The 18,409-nt window shown below is 43.1% G+C and overlaps 2 protein-coding genes and 1 long non-coding RNA gene across 4 annotated transcripts in view; 1 reads left to right on the forward strand and 2 right to left on the reverse strand.

Annotated features, from left to right (window-relative positions):
• Positions 1-695: 695 nt before the first annotated feature.
• Positions 696-9,742, forward strand: LOC111964590 (polyhomeotic-like protein 1). The gene is made up of 15 exons (XM_023988436.2): positions 696-867; positions 1,489-1,610; positions 2,194-2,307; positions 4,046-4,111; positions 4,236-4,379; positions 4,465-4,629; positions 4,762-4,843; positions 4,981-5,282; positions 5,329-5,512; positions 5,717-5,895; positions 6,037-6,103; positions 6,743-6,830; positions 6,993-7,164; positions 8,332-8,578; positions 8,990-9,742. The coding sequence occupies exons 2-15, from the start codon at positions 1,494-1,496 to the stop codon at positions 9,139-9,141; spliced, it is 2,079 nt and encodes a 692-aa protein (XP_023844204.1). The 5' UTR covers positions 696-867; positions 1,489-1,493; the 3' UTR covers positions 9,142-9,742.
• A 3,862-nt stretch (positions 9,743-13,604) lies between these two features.
• styk1b (serine/threonine/tyrosine kinase 1b) overlaps positions 13,605-18,409 on the reverse strand; it is a 14,496-nt gene continuing 9,691 nt past the window's right edge. Inside the window, 4 exon segments of the mRNA XM_070443894.1 lie at positions 13,605-14,458; positions 15,586-15,682; positions 15,856-15,896; positions 15,988-16,286. Of these exon segments, the coding sequence (XP_070299995.1) occupies positions 14,266-14,458; positions 15,586-15,682; positions 15,856-15,896; positions 15,988-16,286 (630 nt within the window). The 3' untranslated portion in view covers positions 13,605-14,265.
• LOC139027873 (uncharacterized) lies at positions 17,304-18,229 on the reverse strand. 2 transcript variants are annotated; one of them, XR_011480010.1, is made up of 3 exons: positions 18,173-18,229; positions 17,925-18,051; positions 17,304-17,361 (listed from the first exon to the last, which is right to left on the reverse strand). It is a non-coding gene; the product is annotated as an uncharacterized lncRNA (long non-coding RNA). The 2 variants fall into 2 exon arrangements; XR_011480009.1 differs by lacking the exon at positions 18,173-18,229 and adding an exon at positions 18,082-18,113.

The following is an 18,409-nucleotide window of genomic DNA, read 5'->3' on the forward strand; positions in this document are numbered from 1 at the left end:
TACTTGTTCAGAAAATAATTTGTAAAGTTCTGATGTAATTCCATCAACACCTGGTGATTTATTGTTCTTTAGATGTTTGACAGACTCTATAATCTCTTAAACTTTGATGGGTTCATCACACTGTTTAGATTATATATCACTGATAGCGTGAACATTATTCAGTGAGTCAAAAACATATCTGTGGATTCCTGACAGTACTAGAGCTATACAATTTTCTGTAAAAATTGCTACATGTAGCGATTAATTTTGGGTCATCTGTAATAACACCATCATCTGTAATAACACCATCAATGTTTAACTTATGGATAGTGTTATTTGTAGAGTGAAATTTCTCAAGTCTAAAGAAATAGGATGAATTCTGTTCTCTCTCCTCAATCCATTTTTTCCTAGATCTAATAAAGGCTCCTTCTGCTTTTAATCTATATATATTATCCAGTTAATTTTGTAACTCAATCAGTTCCATCTTCTCCTCCCCGAGAGGCCTGCTGGGGACCTCTGAGTAAGGGACGTTATCTTAATGATCACTTTTTCCTCCTCAGCTCTTCTGGTCTTAGCAAGATTACTACCACATTTTCTAAGGTATTTGGACACCTAAAATTTAAAGAGCTCGCAGTTCTTGCAATAATTGGATTGGCCTACTGTTCTGTCTCTGATGCATCTCAATGACGTAATTTTTGGCGCCGGAAAGGAACGGTAAAGAAAGAGAAGGGGCGGGATTTTTCTCATCTGCCTCATCGTTGTTTGCTTCACACAATAATCTGAAAAACATCACCAAAGATTCCTTCCAAAGCAAATGCGTTAAAACGTTTACGGATAAAAGCTGGATTTCATATTAAAAAAATACAAATAAAGGTCCAGGAGATTGAGGTAAGAGAAAGATTTCACAAAGTCTTGCGGTTAACTTATTATCTAGCTCTAGCTTAATAGCTAGCAATGCTAACGTTAGCCATATGCACTGTTGCTGCAATGATCTCGCCTAGTTTTTGTTCGAATTCAACATTGCCAGTCATTGAAAGTAAATTATATAGCTAGCTAATATCAAAACACAATTGGCTGTCCTTAATTTTGAATGTCTATTTTAACGTTTTAAACGTTTGGAAGAGCACACTTCTTGTCAGTCCTTGTTCCCTTCTGGCTGCATCCCTCTCGGTCATCGATCATGTTGTTGACAGCCAGCCGGCCTCCTACCGCTAATGACAATTTCACCCATTGCATTCGCTAGCTAAGAATAGCAACTGCAAAAACATACAGCAATATATAGCTTTAGCAGTTATGGCCAGTTAATTTATAGACTAGATTAGAACGTGATAACTAGGTAGGGGTCTATTGAGGTCAAATGTGTGATACTGTGAATATAGATTTCTAGGTAATACAATTACTTTGCAATTGTTATGGTATATATTTTCATATAAGAAAGAAAAAAATAATGATTTGACAGTACTGTAAGAAATTAGTGCATGATTTGATTGACATTTGTGTTTTGTGCAGAGAGCATGGATACAGGTGATGACCAGAACACGGGCTCTACCAATGGGAATGCTTCGTCTGCTGGGAACACCCGCCCTCCCCAGATAGCCCACATGTCTCTGTATGAGAGGCAAGCTGTGCAGGTGAATTTATTTTAAAAAGCCTGCTGCGTGAATCATTATCTTTGATAATAGGGTGACTGTCTGCACTGAATGTGGGGCGGCAGGGTAGCCTAGTGGTTAGAGCGTTGGGCTAGTAACCGAAAGGTTGCAAGTTCAAATCCTCGAGCTGACAAGGTACAAATCTGTCGTTCTGCCCCTGAACAAGGCAGTTAACCCACTGTTCCTAGGCCGTCATTGAAAATAAGAATGTGTTCTTAAATGACTTGCCTAGTTAAATAAAGGTAAACAATGGTGAACGACTAGCCTTGCCTAGGAATGGCCAGTCAAGAAGACCATGTGCATACTGGGTTGCTGGTAACAAATCCTAGATGCCATTGCCTGCAGTTGTGCCCTGGAGCAAGGCACTTAAGCCCCCACAACAGCTCACGGGCGCCCAGTGTCGCAGCCCCCCGCACCTCTCCAAAAAATACCTGTCTTTCGTAGTGGTTGGGTTAAAAGCGGAAGTCAAATTTCCCTTGGACCTTGTGTGTATTTGAACAATGAAGTGATGTTAATCTTAATGAATATGATGTTGAGGATGATGGTGGTGATTTGTACTCTCTAGGCCCTTCAGGCGCTGCAGAGACAGCCGAACGCAGCCCAGTACTTCCAGCAGCTCATGCTGCAGCAGCAAATCAACAGTGCCCAGCAGCTTCACAACCTGGCTGCCGTGCAACAGGTAATAATAACACTATAATAACGGGTAGCACAACAGCTAATAACACAATGAAAGGTCACAGAACAGGCAATAACACACTAACAGGTAACACAACAGCTAATAACACAATGAAAGGTCACAGGACAGGTAATAACACAATAATAACATGTAACACAGGTAATAACACAATAACAGGTAGCACAACAGTTAATAACAAAATGAAAGGTAATAGAACAGGTAATAACACAATAACGTAATAGAACAGATAATAACACAATAATAACATGTAACACAACAGGTAATAACACAATAACAGGTAGCACAACAGTAACACAATGAAAGGTCACAGAACAGGTAATAACACAATAATAACGTAACAGAACAGGTAATAACACAATAATAACATGTAACACAACAGCTAATAACACAATAACAGGTAGCACAACAGTTAGTAACACAATGAAAGGTTACAGAACAGGTAACACAATAATAACGTAACAGAACAGGTAATAACACAATAATAACATGTAACACAACAGCTAATAACACAATGAAAGGTAATAGAACAGGTAATAACACAATAACCGGTAGCACAACAGTTAATAACACTATTATACAGCCACCACTAACATTGAGTGGCTGCTGCCAACATACTGACTCAACTCCAGCCACTTTAACAATGGAAAAATGTATCACTAGCCACTTTAAACAATGCCACTTCATATAATGTTTACATACCCTACATTACTCATTTCATATGTTTATACTGTACTCTATATCATCTACTGCATCTTGCCATCTTGAGGTAATACATGTATCACTAGCCACTTTAAACAATGCCACTTTTATATGTTTACATACCCTACATTACTCATCTCATATGAATATACTGTACTCGATACCATCTACTGCATCTTGCCTATGCCGTTCTCTACCATCACTCATTCATATATTTTTATGTACATATTCTTCATTCCTTTACACTTTGTGTGTATAAGGTAGTTGTTGTGAAATTGATAGGTTAGGTTACTCGTTGGTTATTACTGCATTGTCGGAACTAGAAGCACAAGCATTTCGCTACACTCGCATTAACATCTGCTAACCATGTGTATGTGACAAATAAAATTAGATTTGATTTATACCATGGCATTGTTGAATACTTGTTTCTGATTGGCTTGAATGGCATTCTAGAGCATGCATTATTTCCCTATAACACACGGTAGAATTCAATGGCTGTAGTTCGTTCTTGCATGTTCTGTTTGAGCTGCTTTTGAAAGCAAAAGTTGAATTGAAAGCATTGGTATTGTTAAATTCGATGTTCATAGTAGCAAGCTAGGTATGGTGTTTTGGTTAGCTGAACTAGCAAGTTTGTTTGTTTACTAAGACAACTGTAGCTATCTAGTAAACTTGCTAGCTACTTCAGTGGATGTTGAACACATTTCTACCGGCAAATGAACACATGTCTAGCAGTAAATGTGTTAAATTATAGCCATGGTATAAAAGGGATAATCAACTCAGGATTTTGCGTTCTCTGGGAAATAATGCAACCCCGTGGAACGTCACTTCCACTTCGCTAGCGCATCGTGGAACACACCTTCCACGTCATTCATTATTTTCCATAGAACGCATCACCCGTCGTTAGTTATCCCTTACATAACAGGTAATAACACAACACTAAGCAGAGGAATGCACTGCACTGTCATAACGTTCAAAGTTTTTACTTTCTCTTGACCTCTTTCATTTTGTGTTTCTCTTTCAGGCCACACTCGCTGCTAGTCGCCAGTCCAACTCTCCCAACCACAGTGTGTCCCAAGCAACCACCACTGTAAGTTTCACAGTCAATATTTCAAATAAAATATGGCAAGCGTTGTTATCCTTAATTGCAGTTTCTTAGCTTTCTTTGAGATTCCTCACATATGGCAGCGTCAACATTTTCCCTCTTGTCACAGGTCAATCTGAGCACTGCCTCTGGGGGAGGGACCATGACCAATACCCGCCCCCTCGGCCCTGCCACATCAGTGACATCATCAGCTCTCAGCCAATCAGTGCTGCTGGGTGGGAACTCAGCTGGACAGGGCCAGATGTACCTGAGAGTGAGTTGAACAAGGGGAATACTTTTTTTGTCAATTGAGAAGGAGCATCTTTATATTCAATAACCTCTGACCTATGAGCCCACAGGTCAACCGCTCCCTCAGGGCACCCCTCGCAGCCTCCCAGCTCATCTTCATGCCTGGTGGCACAGCAACGGCTGCTGTAGCAACAGTTGCACAGCAACAGCCTCAGCAACAACAGCAGCAACAGGAAGTCCATCCCGCCTCCAATGCCCAATCCGACAATGACCAGGTATTAACCACTTCCTGTTATGAGAAGCAATTTCTTTTCAGTCAACATTTGTCTGCAATTACGATTTTTCACGGATAATATTGTTTCTAATTGTTTGCCTTATTTTCTCTCTCCCTCTACTTACTCTCTCAGGTGCAGAACCTGGCTCTACACTGCATCTCCACTCCCAGAGTGGCCGCAGTGAAGACTGAATTTCCAGACAGGAGAGACGCAGGTGAAAGGACTTATCTTTGCCTCCAATATGCAGACACAATTCTTTATCAATTTGTGTGCCACTAAGATGCAAACAACTGTCTGTCTCTCATTCCAACTTTAAACATGCTTTAAACTCTCTCTCTCTCCCTCTATCAGCCAACTATTCTTTTAGTCAACAACAACAACAGCATCCTCAGCAGCAACAGCAGCAGTTCTCTCAGAACACCCAGCAGCAGATACAACCCCAGCAGCAACAGCAACAAATGGCCAACAAACTGACTAGCTACACTCATCCCACTGCTCTCCCCAGTATAAATGTCAAGACTGGAAACCAGCTGAATATGGCCCCAACCGCTGCCACCTCAGTTCCCGCCTCCTCCTCCCCCTCTCTCACGCTCCCTCTCTCCCAGCTCCTCCTCTCCCCCTCAGGCCTTTGTCAGGCCCGGGCGGTAACCACGGTTACCCCCTGTCTCTTATACACATCTAGATGTGTATAAGAGACAGGTGTGTGTGTTAATCAAAACTTGTCTCTTCCTGTTGCATCAGGCAAAGCCTGCAATTGGCTCATTGAAGAGGAAGTCGGAAACTGATGCAACCAATGAGATGGCAGTCGAACTTTCCCAACTTTGCTGTCCACCAATGAGAGATTCTGCCCCTCCTCTATCTCCTGCCCCCACGTTGGACTCAGGTAAGATGTCTGAAGACATAATGTATGTTCTTGTTTAGTTGAATCCTATCTAAGTTTGGCGATTGCTTGATACAAGGATTTAAGGTTAAGTTGTAAAACTTAGATTCATGTTTGTTTTTGAATGAATAGTGTAAAAACTCTGACATTTCACCCACACTCTTTTCTACCCTGGTTCCCTCACTTCCTCTCTCTCCTTTTCTCCAGCTCCTAAAGTGGTGCCAGCCTTCTCCTCTCCCCCCACCCTGTCTCTGCCTCTGCCCCTGTCTCGGGGGGTGGGGGGTCAGGGAGACAGAGCCCCTCTGCCCCAGGCGGTGGTCAAACCTCAGGTCCTCACCCACCTCATAGAGGGTTTTGTCATCCAGGAGGGAGCTGAGCCTTTCCCTGTGAGTTCACATACCTGGCTAGCACCTAGCTACCTGCTTACCATGGATCAGGAGAGGAGATGTGGTTTTGTTTGCACAGAACTTTGCTTTAGGGCCAGAACATATCCTTCTCTAACACCCAAACTTGACATTGATTGACAGGTGACTGGGCCAGTGAAGGAGCCTCTAGCCATGGGTGTTCAACAGGCTGACAATGGAGGCCCTGCAGGTTAGTGGGTGGTATATCTTCTACCTTCCTTAAAGAATACACTCCATACCAGCTGACTGATGCACCAGCCTTTATTTTGATTTGATTCTGCCTCTAATCCAGTTGCCTGGGAGATGTTGCAGTACTATAGCTTGATTCTGCCTCTGATCCAGTTGTCTGTGAGATGTTGCATTACTATAGCTTGATTCTGCCTTCGGATCAGTTGTCTGGGAGATGTTGCATTACTATAGCTTGATTCTGCCTCTGATCCAGTTGTCTGGAGAGTGTTGCAGTACTATAGCTTGATTCTGCCTCTGATCCAGTTGTCTGTGAGATGGTTGCATTACTATAGCTTGATTCTGCCTCTGATCCAGTTGTCTGGGAGATGTTGCAGTACTATAGCTTGATTCTGCCTCTGATCCAGTTGTCTGGGAGATGTTGCAGTACTATAGCTTGATTCTGTACAGTAGTTGTCATCCCTAGCATAGGAGGCTGGTGGGAGGAGCTATAAGAGAACGGAATCATTGTAATGTGTTTGACAACTTTCCATTTATTCCATTCCAGCCATTACAATGAGCCCGTCCTCCTATAGCTCCTCCCACCAGCCTCCTCTGACCCCTAGTCATCTCTGTACTAACAGTCTGACTCTCTCCTCACCAGTGTTGAAGTGTGAGTACTGTGAGAGCTTGGCTCCAGCTAGCCAGTTCAGGGGCTCCAAGAGGTTCTGCTCCAAGACCTGTGCTAAGAGGTACCCTAGCCACCTCACCTGTCTTCTCACTATATCACACACCTCTCTGACCAGAACAGATCTACACTTTAAAGTCAGCACTGTTGACATCACATTTTTGTCCTGGGTGCAGCCAACASTATTGACTCCTTGTTATTACCTGCTTTGTCCACTCTCCTCMAGATAYAATGTGAGCTGCAGTCACCACTTCCAGGTCAGTAGGGGGCGAGCTTCTGCACGGCCGCCTGGTCCTCCCGTTCCCCCAGACAGCATCGTCAGACGCAGGGGTCCTCGCAGGAGTAGCTCGGAGATCGCCTGCGCTAAAATAGCCGGCAGACATTTGCCTGTCAAGGAGGTAAAGGGGATGTTTCTGATCCATGAAAGAGTCAATGCAATAGAAATGTTGTTGTTTACTCTCCTCCTGTTTCAAGTTTGAATATCACATACACAAGTACAGTGAAATTAGTTTCTCACCATCTCTAACCCCAACACTGCAGTAATCAATAACAATGTAATACCAAAAATAACAAGGTAGAACTGAAACACACCAGATAGAAAAATAAGAAGAACATGATAAAGTAAGTAAGCATACTATACTGAACAAAAATATAAACGCAACATGTAAAGTGTTGGTCCCATGTTTCATGAGCTGAAATAAAAGATCCCAGAAAATGTCCATACCCTCAAAAAGCTTATTTCTCTCAAATTTTGTGCACACATTTGTTTACATCCCTGTTAGCGAGCATGTCTCCTTTGCCAAGATAATCCATCCAGCTGACAGGTGTGGCATATCAAGAAGCTGATTAAACAGCATGATCATTACACAGGTGCACCTTGTGCTTGGGATAATAAAAAGCCAATCTAAAATGTGCAGTTTTGTCACACAACATAATAGATGTCACATGTTTTGAGGGAGTGTGCAATTGGCATGCTGATTGCAGAAATATCCACCAGAACTGTTGCCAGAGAATTTAATATACATTTTTCTACCATAAACCGCCTCCAACGTTGTTTTAGAGAATTTGACAGTATGTCCAACCGGCCTCACAACCGCAGTCCACATGGTGTTAAATGGGCGAGCGGTTGGCTGATGTCAACGTTGTGAACAGAGTGCCCCATGGTGGCGGTGGAGTTATGGTATGGGAAGGTATAAGCTACGGACAATAAACACAATTGCAATTTATCGATGGCAATTTGAATTCACAAAAATACAGTGATGAGATCGAGACCCTCTTTTTTTTTTTTTTTGCTATCTGTGACCAAAAGATGCATATCTGTACTCCCAGTAGGGAAATCCATAGATTAGGGCCTAATGAAGTTATTTCAGTTGACTGATTTCCTCATATGAACTGTAACTCAGTAAAATCAATGAAATTGTTGCATGTTGTGTTTATATTTTTGTTCAGTGTGTATGTATAATATACATACATACATACATACATACATACAGGGTCAGTTCCAGTACCATATTTAAACTGCAGGCCTACATGTATGATGCTCTTCTCTCTATGATTGGCTGTAGTGTCGTTCTGAGTCCAGTCGCTCGGAGGATGTGTCCAGCTGTGACGGAGAGGAGGAGGAGGAGGAAGAAGATTCCCCATCACTCTCCCCTAGCTCCTCCCTCTCCTGCCCTAGGCCCGCCCACTGCGATCCCCATTTGGACGACTCSGCTCAAGGCAGCCTCCCATTGGACGAGGCCAACTTCCTGTCTGGGAGCCCCGCCCATTGGGGTGTGGAGGAGGTCTGCAGGTTCATCTCTTCACTACAAGGTCAGTACTCATTCATTAACAGTCAATGAAGTAAACAATGCATAAAGAGTCTTCATAGGGGAATCTGTAAAAATGGAACCCATGGCCAACTGGTCAATTAGAACAGGGTTTTCCAAACTCGGTCCTGGGGGCACGTTTTGGGTTTTTCCCTAGCACTACACAGCTGATTCAAATAATTAAAGCTTGGTGATGAGTTGCTTATTTGAATCAGCTTCGTAGTGCTTGGGCAAAAACCTAAATGTGCATCCAGGGGGGCCCCAGGACGCAGTTTAGGTAACCCTGAATTAGATCAAAGAAACCAAGAGTTCTGGTTTGCCCATAACCCATGCCAAAGTGTATTTTAGGTTGATGTTCATTGCTAGTGAGCAGTCCCTTTTCATAGCGTATTCACTCTCTCTCCTCCCCTCCCAGGTTGTGAGGAGCTGGCTGCCCAGTTCCTGTCCCAGGAGATTGAYGGACAGGCCCTGCTGCTACTCAGAGAAGAACACCTCATCTCCACCATGAACATCAAACTAGGACCCGCCCTTAAGATCTGTGCCTTCATCAACAGCCTACGAGACTGACGGGGGAAGGAGGGAGGGAGGAGGAAGAGGGGTTCCAATGAACTTCAAACTGGGACCCACACTAAAGACTTGTATTAGTGACATTCAAACCTGAGACCAAGACTGAAAGGGAGGGGAAAATGGGGGTTGATTTTTATCATAAACATCAATCATTTTAGAGACTAGATGAAGAGAAGGGGGTTAAATATAGGTAAGAGGGGAAATAATTAGAATATGCTTTGACTTTCCTGGACATTGAATGTGCAAAAAATCTGTTAGTTATGAGTGAGAGGTGAGCATGAGCATCTGATAGTCTGTCTTTAGAGTTCATGTTTGTGAGGTAAACTGACAAAGCATGGGTGAGTTCATGTATTTGTGTGTCTGTCAGTAGAAACATATACATACTCATGTGACACTACAAACGTGGTCACCTACAGTAACCGTGGCTAGCTAGCTAGGACAGTTCAAGTTGCCTTTTTCTACATTTCAACGGTGCTATAACCATAGTGTTATTATTGAAAATGGTCCATTTCACTTTTCTTTTTACAAAGTGGATTTGTAATGTTAATGTAGATGCCAGGCTCTAATCAAGTGTATGAAAGGACATTAAAGAGCTTTAANTCCATTTCACTTTTCTTTTTACAAAGTGGATTTGTAATGTTAATGTAGATGCCAGGCTCTAATCAAGTGTATGAAAGGACATTAAAGAGCTTTAACAAATCGTTTTTTTATTTCACCAGATATGACTCTTTTATAGCTTTGATCTTTTGTACTACAATCAAAGTTATTATTTTGGTGTGGAAGGAAATTTTTCATGGAGGGGATGTAGTGAGTATTAGTAACTGACTGAACTACCTGAATATGGGTATTTGTCCTGAGAGGGGAGATACTCTGTGTATGCAGTACTACCAATAAACACCTGTTACTGGAACTATGCTCAGAGTGTTGTTTGTATATGGCTGCTACAGACTCTCAGGGCTATTCGACTCTGGTCCTGGAGGGCTGTTTTGACAGGTGTGGCATATCAAGAAACTGATTAAACAGCATGATCGTTACACAGGTTTGCCTTGTGCTGGCAACTCCAAAAGGTGCAGTTTTGTCACACAACAAAATGCTACAGACATATCAAGTTTTGAAGGGAGTATGCAATTGGCATGCTGACTGCAGGAATGTCCACCAGAGCTGTTAGCAAATAATATGTTAATTGCTTTGCCATAAACAGCCTCCAATGTCGCTTTAGAGAATTTGGCAGTACGTCCAACCGGCCTCACAGCCATAGTCCATGTGTAATGGCATTGTGTGGGTGAGCAGTTTGCTAATGTCAACATTGTGAACAGACTGTTCCATGGTTGCGGTGGGGTTATGGTATGAGCAGGCATAAACTATGGACAAAGAACACAATTGCATTTTATCGATTGGCAATTTGAATGCACAAAAATACAGCAATAAGATCCTGAGGCCCACTGTGAGGCCCATTTTTTAAAAGGTATTTGTAACCAATAAATGCATATCTGTATTCCCCGTCAATTGACATCCATAAATTAGGGCCTAATGAATTTATTTAAATTGACTGATTTCCTCATATGAACTGTTTCTGTTCAGTGTAACTAGCCCTGACTCTATAGTGGCATTTTAATGACTTGTAGGGTTCTCACTGCGCAATGATACAATCATTCAAGGCCAAACTCCTGTAACACCTGGCTTGTAGAAAAGCATTAAGTAGAAGTAGAAAAAAATTACAAGAGAATTCAAAAGACAAAAACATTTGGGAGCCACTGGCACAGAGTACTCCTGACCAATTCAGATGAGAAAAAGCATCAGTGTGAACGGTTTTAATTGACATTGGTAAACTTCTACATTGATTCACATTGTGGAGAGTGTGCAAATAATGTGAGTTCAGTTTGTTATTTACAGTAGAACATCAACCACTGAACTCTGACCTTCCATATAGCTTGTACCAAATGTCCCACTCAGGCCATTTACCATAGAACAAACATTTTCACAGTTCCGGTCTGCTTAATAAGGGGTGGCACCATGGCATTAGCAGCTGGGTCTGGTCTTCTTAATTTCATTGACTGTTTATGAACCAGAAAAAAGGAGTGACAGATTTCGCTTCCTCTTCCGGGAGGTTTCATGATCACATGACCTGACCAGAACAAACTGGAGGCGCAACCAGGGTCCTGAGTTTTTCCTGTTCACCTTACGTGGTCAGGAGAATTCAACTCTGGCCCTACTTATGAGACAGACGTATTTAAAKCTAGAATCATTAGTTGCTACATACATTTTTTGGACTTAAAATGATAAATGAAGTGTAACAAAACAACTTATAAACACCTTATAAATCTCTTATGAAGCCTGGTGTCTCCACCCATRTGTTCTTTCAGTCCCTCAAATCACAACAAAAATAATGATTTCTAGTCATATATTATTACTCYTATTACACAATCATTTTGAAGACAAGATTTGTAAACCTTAATAAACAGCAGGGATGGGCAACTCCAGTCCTCGGGAGCCGGAGTGGTGTCACACTTTTCCCCATCCCTAGCAAACACAGGTGATTCAACTAAATGCATTCTAAACTGAAGATCATGATTAGTTGATTATTGGAGTCAGGTACGTTAGCTGGGGCGAGGACACAAGTGTGGCACCAATCAGGCCCCTGAGGACTGGAGTTGCCCATCCCTGATATACAGTATATACACTACCGTTCAAAAGTGTGGGGTCACTTAGAAATGTCCTTGTTTTTTAAAGAAAAGCTTCTTTTTTTTGTCCATTAAAATAACATCAAATTGATCAGAAATACAGTGTAGACATTGTTAATATTGTAAATGACTATTGCAGCTAGAAACGGATGATTTCTAGTGGAATATCTATATAGGCATACAGAGGCCCATTATCAGCAACCATCCCTCCTGTGTTCCAATGGCACGTTGTGTTAGCTAATCCAAGTTTATCATTTTAAAAGGCTAATTGATCATTAGAAAACCCTTTTGCAATTATGTTAGCACAGCTGAAAACTGTTGTTCTGATTAAAGAAGCAATACAACTGGCCTTCTTTAGACTAGTTGAGTATCTGGAGCATCAGCATTTGTGGGTTCGATTATAAGCTCAAAATGGCCAGAAAAAAATAACTTTCTTCTGAAACTCGTCAGTCTATTCTTGTTCTGAGAAATGAAGGCTATTCCATGCGAGAAATTGCCAAGAAACTGAAGATCTCGTACAATGCTGTGTACTAGTCCCTTCACAGAACAGCACAAACTGGCTCTAACCAGAATAGAAAGAAGAGTGGGAGGCCCCGGTGCACAACTGAGCAAGAGGACAAGTACATTAGAGTGTCTAGTTTGAGAAACAAACGCACCACAAGTCCTCAACTGGCAGCTTCATTAAATAGTACCCGCAAAACACCAGTCTCAACGTCAACAGTGAAGAGGAGAATCCGGGATGCTGGCCTTCTAGGCAGAGTTGCAAAGAAAAAGCCATATCTCAGACTGGCCAATAAAAGTTTAAGATGTGCAAAAGAACACTGGACAGAGGAAGAATGGAAAAAAGTGACAGCCGAATCTAAGTTTGAGGTGTTCGGATCACAAAGAAGAACATTCGTGAGATGCAGAAAAAATGTAAAGATGCTGGAGGAGTGCTTGATGCCATCTGTCAAGAATGGTGGATGCAATGTGATGGTCTGGGGGTGCTTTGGTGGTGGTACAGTGGGAAATTTGTACAGGGTAAAAGGGATCTTGAAGAAGGAAGACTATCACTCCATTTTGCAACGCCATGCCATACCCTGTGGACGGCGGTTAATTGGAGCCAATTTCCTCCTACAACAGGACAATGACCCAAAGACCCTCCAAACTATGCAATAACTATTTAGGGATGAAGCAGTCAGCTGGTATTCTGTCTATAATGGAGTGGCCAGCATAGTCACCGGATCGCATTGAGCTGTTGTGGGAGCAGCTTGACCGTATGGTACATAAGAAGTGCCCATCAAGCCAATCCAAGTTGTGGGAGGTGCTTCAGGGAACATGGGGTAAAATCTCTTCAGATTGCCTCAACAAATTGACAACTAGAATGCCAAAGGTCTGCAAGGCTGTAATTGCTGCAAATGAAGGATTCTTTGACGAAAGCAAAGTTTGAAGGACACAACTACCTGGCCTGATGACTCCTTGCTGTCCCCAGTCCACCTGGTCATGCTGCTGCTCCAGTTTCAACTGTTCTGCCTGCGGCTATGGAACCCTGACCTGTTCACCGGACGTGCTACCTGTCCCAGACCTGCTGTTTTCAACTCTCTAGAGGCAGCAGGAGCGGTAGAGATACTCTCAATGATCGGCTATGAAAAGCCAACTGACATCTACTCCTGATGTGCTGACCTGTTGCACCCTCTACAACCACTGTGATTATTATTATTTGACCCTGCTGGTCATTTATGAACATTTGAACATCTTGGCCATGTTCTGTTATAATCTCCACCCGGCACAGCCAGAGGTTCCTCTCTAGGTTTCTTCCTAGGTTCTGGCCTTTCTGGGGAGTTTTTCCTAGCCACCATGCTTCTACACCTGCATTGCTTGCTGTTTGGGGTTTTAGGCTGGATTTCTGTACAGCACTTTGTGACATAAGCTGATGTAAGAAGGGCTTCATAAATACATTTTAAAATCATTAAAAAAGTAGTATTATTTATAACCTTGTCAACGTCTTGACTATAATTCCTATTCATTTTGCAACTCATTTTATTTATGTTTTCATGGAAAACAAGGACGTTTCTTCGTGACCCCAAACTTTTGAACAGTAGTGTACATCAGTGGACCCTGCTGAGGAGAGGACGGCTCATAATAATGGTTAGAATGGAGTGGAAGGGCTGGAATTGAGTGAATGGAATGGTATCCAACACATGAAATTGATACCATTCCATTACCTCCATTCTGGCCATTATTATGACCCGTCCTCCCCTCAGCAGCCTCTACTGGTGTACACAATCAACTACAAACTGAGGTTGACTCAACGATTGTGTCTGTTCAACTATACCTATCTTAAGTCTATGGTACAAAGACATGAATAAGGGCAGAAGGAAATTAATATTCTGGAATGAATGGAGGCAAACATCCACCGTCGTCCCTCAGCATAGTGCATTTCGTTGGCCGGCACAGCCGCCACTCAGAAAACAGTGTAGCTGTTGGACTCTCCATATCCAGCCTCTTGCAGGTACTGCTCGATGTTGATTGGCTCAGGCACCTTGAGGACTTTGTCGTTGGCACTCTTCTCTCCTGACTGGAGCTTGCGGTCGACCTCAGCCAATGTGGCGCGATCCTGCTCCTTCCATTGGCAGCAGGCCTTTATGATGGAGTACCTGTGAGAAGGGTGGGCGTGGTTAAGGGGGAATAGAGGTATATCTCAGTCATAAAGACAGAGGATAGAGGACATTGTATCTGTCTGTCCCATTATGGCGTCTGTGAGAGCATGGGCATGAACTCGTCCATTTTCTTCTTCTACTACTTCTATGAGTTGGTAAACAAACTGAAAGGGTGCATACTGCCACCTGGAGCGTGTTGTTTGAACAGGTATAAAGCCAAGGTTTGGGATTTACTGCCACCTGCAGTTATGGAATGTTTGCTCACAAGCACAGGTGAAAGTAGAATTAATTTCTTCCTGGTACGGGACCTCCTATAAGCACGTGCATAAATCATTTAATGTGCTTAATCATTACTTACATATAGAATCCCTATTCATTTAATAGGATCTCTGTGGGCCTAGTCGTAAAAATTTGTCAATTAACTTTTACAATGTATTACCTTTTATTGTGGCATAAACACAACCAGTCATGATGTTTTCCTCTGATTGTCAAACAATCACTTCAAAGGGCTCCTTTACTAGGCTATCTATGCACGTGAATCTGTTACACAAAACACCACAAAGTGTAATGACATAAGGCAAGAACTTATGCGTCCACTGCTGTCTGTTCTCATCTCGGTGTCGGACACTCATCTTTGCCGTGCCAAATTCTTGTGTTCTCGTCGAACCACATCACATTTTGGCTATACCACCCGTTTTCAAGTCAGTTCGCTCATTTTTCATGCCTCTGACATTCGGTAATGATAAAAAGAGGTGGAAGAGCCTACATTTTTCTTACATTTTGTTTTAATTATTGCGATATGCTCATTCGTGTTTTACCGGTACGGTGTACCCCAACTATTTATTTTGCCAGGACGCCGTACCGCCTTACCCTGCTCATAAGTATATTTCATTGGCCGATCCCTCCTGATCACCTGGATGGAATTATGTGACCCTTCCTTAACCCATAGGAAGTCCCACCCAGTTGACTACTTCAAAATGGTGAAATTCCTCAATGGTGCTGCCCATACTAAAACAGGCTTTTAGGAACTAGAGTCCTCTATCTATCTCTTTGATCTCAGTCTAAAGAAGCTCCCTCTCCTGGCAATAACACAGTAATAATAGTGCTGTATAATGGATAGTTACAGTGAGTTGGAGCAGTTGGCTGGCTTTCTCAGTGTTTTCCCTCTCTGGTGAAACTGTAGAAGCTCGTTGACGGAGATATCTGAAAACGGAGCATCACCTGAGAGAGGGAGAAAGAGAGAAAGAGGGGAGAGAAGAAAAGGTTAATGACACAAATTAGAGATTGTAGCTCAGAGAAAGAGATTATATCAGAATGAATAAGAGTGGTTGTTATGTGTATTATTGGCCAAAAAGGGCACTCAAAGTCAGAAGAATAGATTTCATGTAACTCACCCAAGGTCGCCATTTCAAACAACAAGATGCCAAATGACCAGCTAGTGAGAGAAAGACAAACATGTATCAGTGTATTTTGCATATCTTGAAAATTGATTGAAATGTCAGCATAGACTAAGTAGAGTAACTCACACGTCACTGCTATGATTGGCAGGCCTCCTAGCCAATAGCTCGGGGGCCTGCCATTTCTTCATGCCAGGAACTTCAGTCTGAGTTGCTCCCTGGGTATTCCTGGTGTAGACCCCGCCCAGTCCCCACAGCTTGGCCGTCAGCTCCCGGCTGACCAATACGCTGTGAGCACGGACGTTGCCATGAAGAAGGTCTCGGCTGTGGAGGAACTCCTGATTGGATGACAGGGGATAACGTGAGGTCAATGGTCAGAGGTTAAAGCTCTGGGACAGTATCATATCTCAACATTTGTCAATTATTCCCTTTCATTCAATTAGTCTCTAAAGTCCACAGTGACTTTGTCCTCTTGTTTCCTTTCCCTCTTCTGTACAGAATACACAGGACAGGTGCAGTATACTGACATACAGGAAACCTAATATGGTACATACAGTAATACACAGGACAGGTGCAGTACACTGACATACAGGAAACCTACCATGGTACATAATACACAGGACAGGTGCAGTACATGGACATACAGGAAACCTACCATGGTACATAATACACAGGACAGGTGCAGTACACTGACATGCAGGAAACCTACCATGGTACATAATACCTGTGTATTATGTACCATGGTAGGTTTCCTGTATGTCAGTGTACTGCACCTGACATACAGGTAGGTTTCCTGACATACAGGAAACCTACCATGGCATTCAGCTGACCAAATCAATGCAGAGAAGGAAAATACATACGCAGAGGAAGCCACCGTGGAAAATACATAAGCGCAGGAAGCCACTGTGGAAAATACATAAGCACAGGAAGACACTGTGGAAAATACATAAGCACAGGAAGCCACTGTGGAAAATACATAAGCACAGGAAGCCACTGTGGAAAATACATAAGCGCAGAAAACCGTGGAAAATACATAAGCGCAGGAAGCCACTGTGGAAAATACATAAGCGCATTGTCCCTACAAGCCCATTATTTATAGTAAAATTAGGAGCTGTTTTGTGATTTTTGGGTATAAATTGATTCGCTTTTGTGTGTTATGTCAGGATGGTGTGGGCGGGGACCCTCCATGTGAGATCACAGAGGACGTACTATTTACCATGGCCAAACAGGTAGCCTCTGCTCTGGTGAGTAGAGTATGGTAATATGTTGGCTTAATGTGTTTCTGCCACAGAAATCAACATGTTTAAACCATGAACGCCGCCATGTCAAACATAAACCATGAACCTGCCCCGTGTTCAACCATCAGACCATGAACCTGCCCATGTTCAAACCATCAAACCATGAACCGTGCCGTGTTTCAGAACCATCAACCCATGAACCTGCCCGTGTTCAAACCATCAAACCATGAACCTGCCCCGTGTTCAAACCATCAGACCATGAAACCTGCCCCATGTTCAAACCATCAAACCCATGAACCTGCCCCGTGTCAAACCATCAGACCATGAACCTGCCCGTGTTCAAACCATCAAACATGAAGCTGCCCGTTTCAAACCATCAGACCAATGAACCTGCCCGTGTTCAAAACCATCAGACCATAGGACGATGACCTGCCCCGTGTTCAAACCATCAGACCATGAACCTGCCCCGTGTTCAACCATGCAAACCATTAACCTTGCCCCGTGTTAAACCATCAGACCATGAACCTGCCAATGTTCAAACCATCCAACATGAACCTGCCCCATGTTCAAACCATGAAACTGCCCGTGTTCAAACCATCAGACCTGAACCTGCCCCGTGTTCAAAAACCATCAAACATGAACCTGCCCCGTGTTCAACACATCAAACCATGGAACGCTGCCCGTGTTCAAACCATCAGACATGAACCTGCCCATGTTCAAACATCAAACATGAACCTCCCCGTGTTCAAACCATCAACCATGACCCTGCCCGTGGTTCAAAACCATCAAACCAGAACCCTGCCGTGTTCAACCAATCAGACCATGAACCGCCCCGTGTTCAAACCATCAGACCATGAACCTGCCCCGTGTTCAAACCATCAGACCATGAACCTGCCCCGTGTTCAAACCATCAAACCATGAACCTGCCCCGTGTTCAAACCATCAGACCATGAACCTGCCCCGTGTCAAACCATAGACCATGAACCTGCCCCGTGTTCAAACCATCAGACCATGAACTGCCCCGCGTGTTCACACACATCAGGACCATGAACCTGCCCCGTGTTCAAACCATGAACCTGCCCCGTGTTCAAACCATCAGACCATGAACCTGCCCCATGTTCAAACCATCAACCATGACTGCCCCATGTTCAAACCATCAGACCATGAACCTGCCACATGTTCAAACCATCAGACCATGAACCCTGCCCGCATGTTCAAACCATCAGACATGAACCTGCCCATGTTCAACACCATCAACATGAACCCTGCATGCCCCGTGTTCAAACCCCAGACCATGACCTGCCCATGTTAAC

This window comes from Salvelinus sp. IW2-2015, linkage group LG6.1 (genome assembly GCF_002910315.2).
Source record: "Salvelinus sp. IW2-2015 linkage group LG6.1, ASM291031v2, whole genome shotgun sequence".
Lineage (NCBI taxonomy): Eukaryota > Metazoa > Chordata > Actinopteri > Salmoniformes > Salmonidae > Salvelinus > Salvelinus sp. IW2-2015.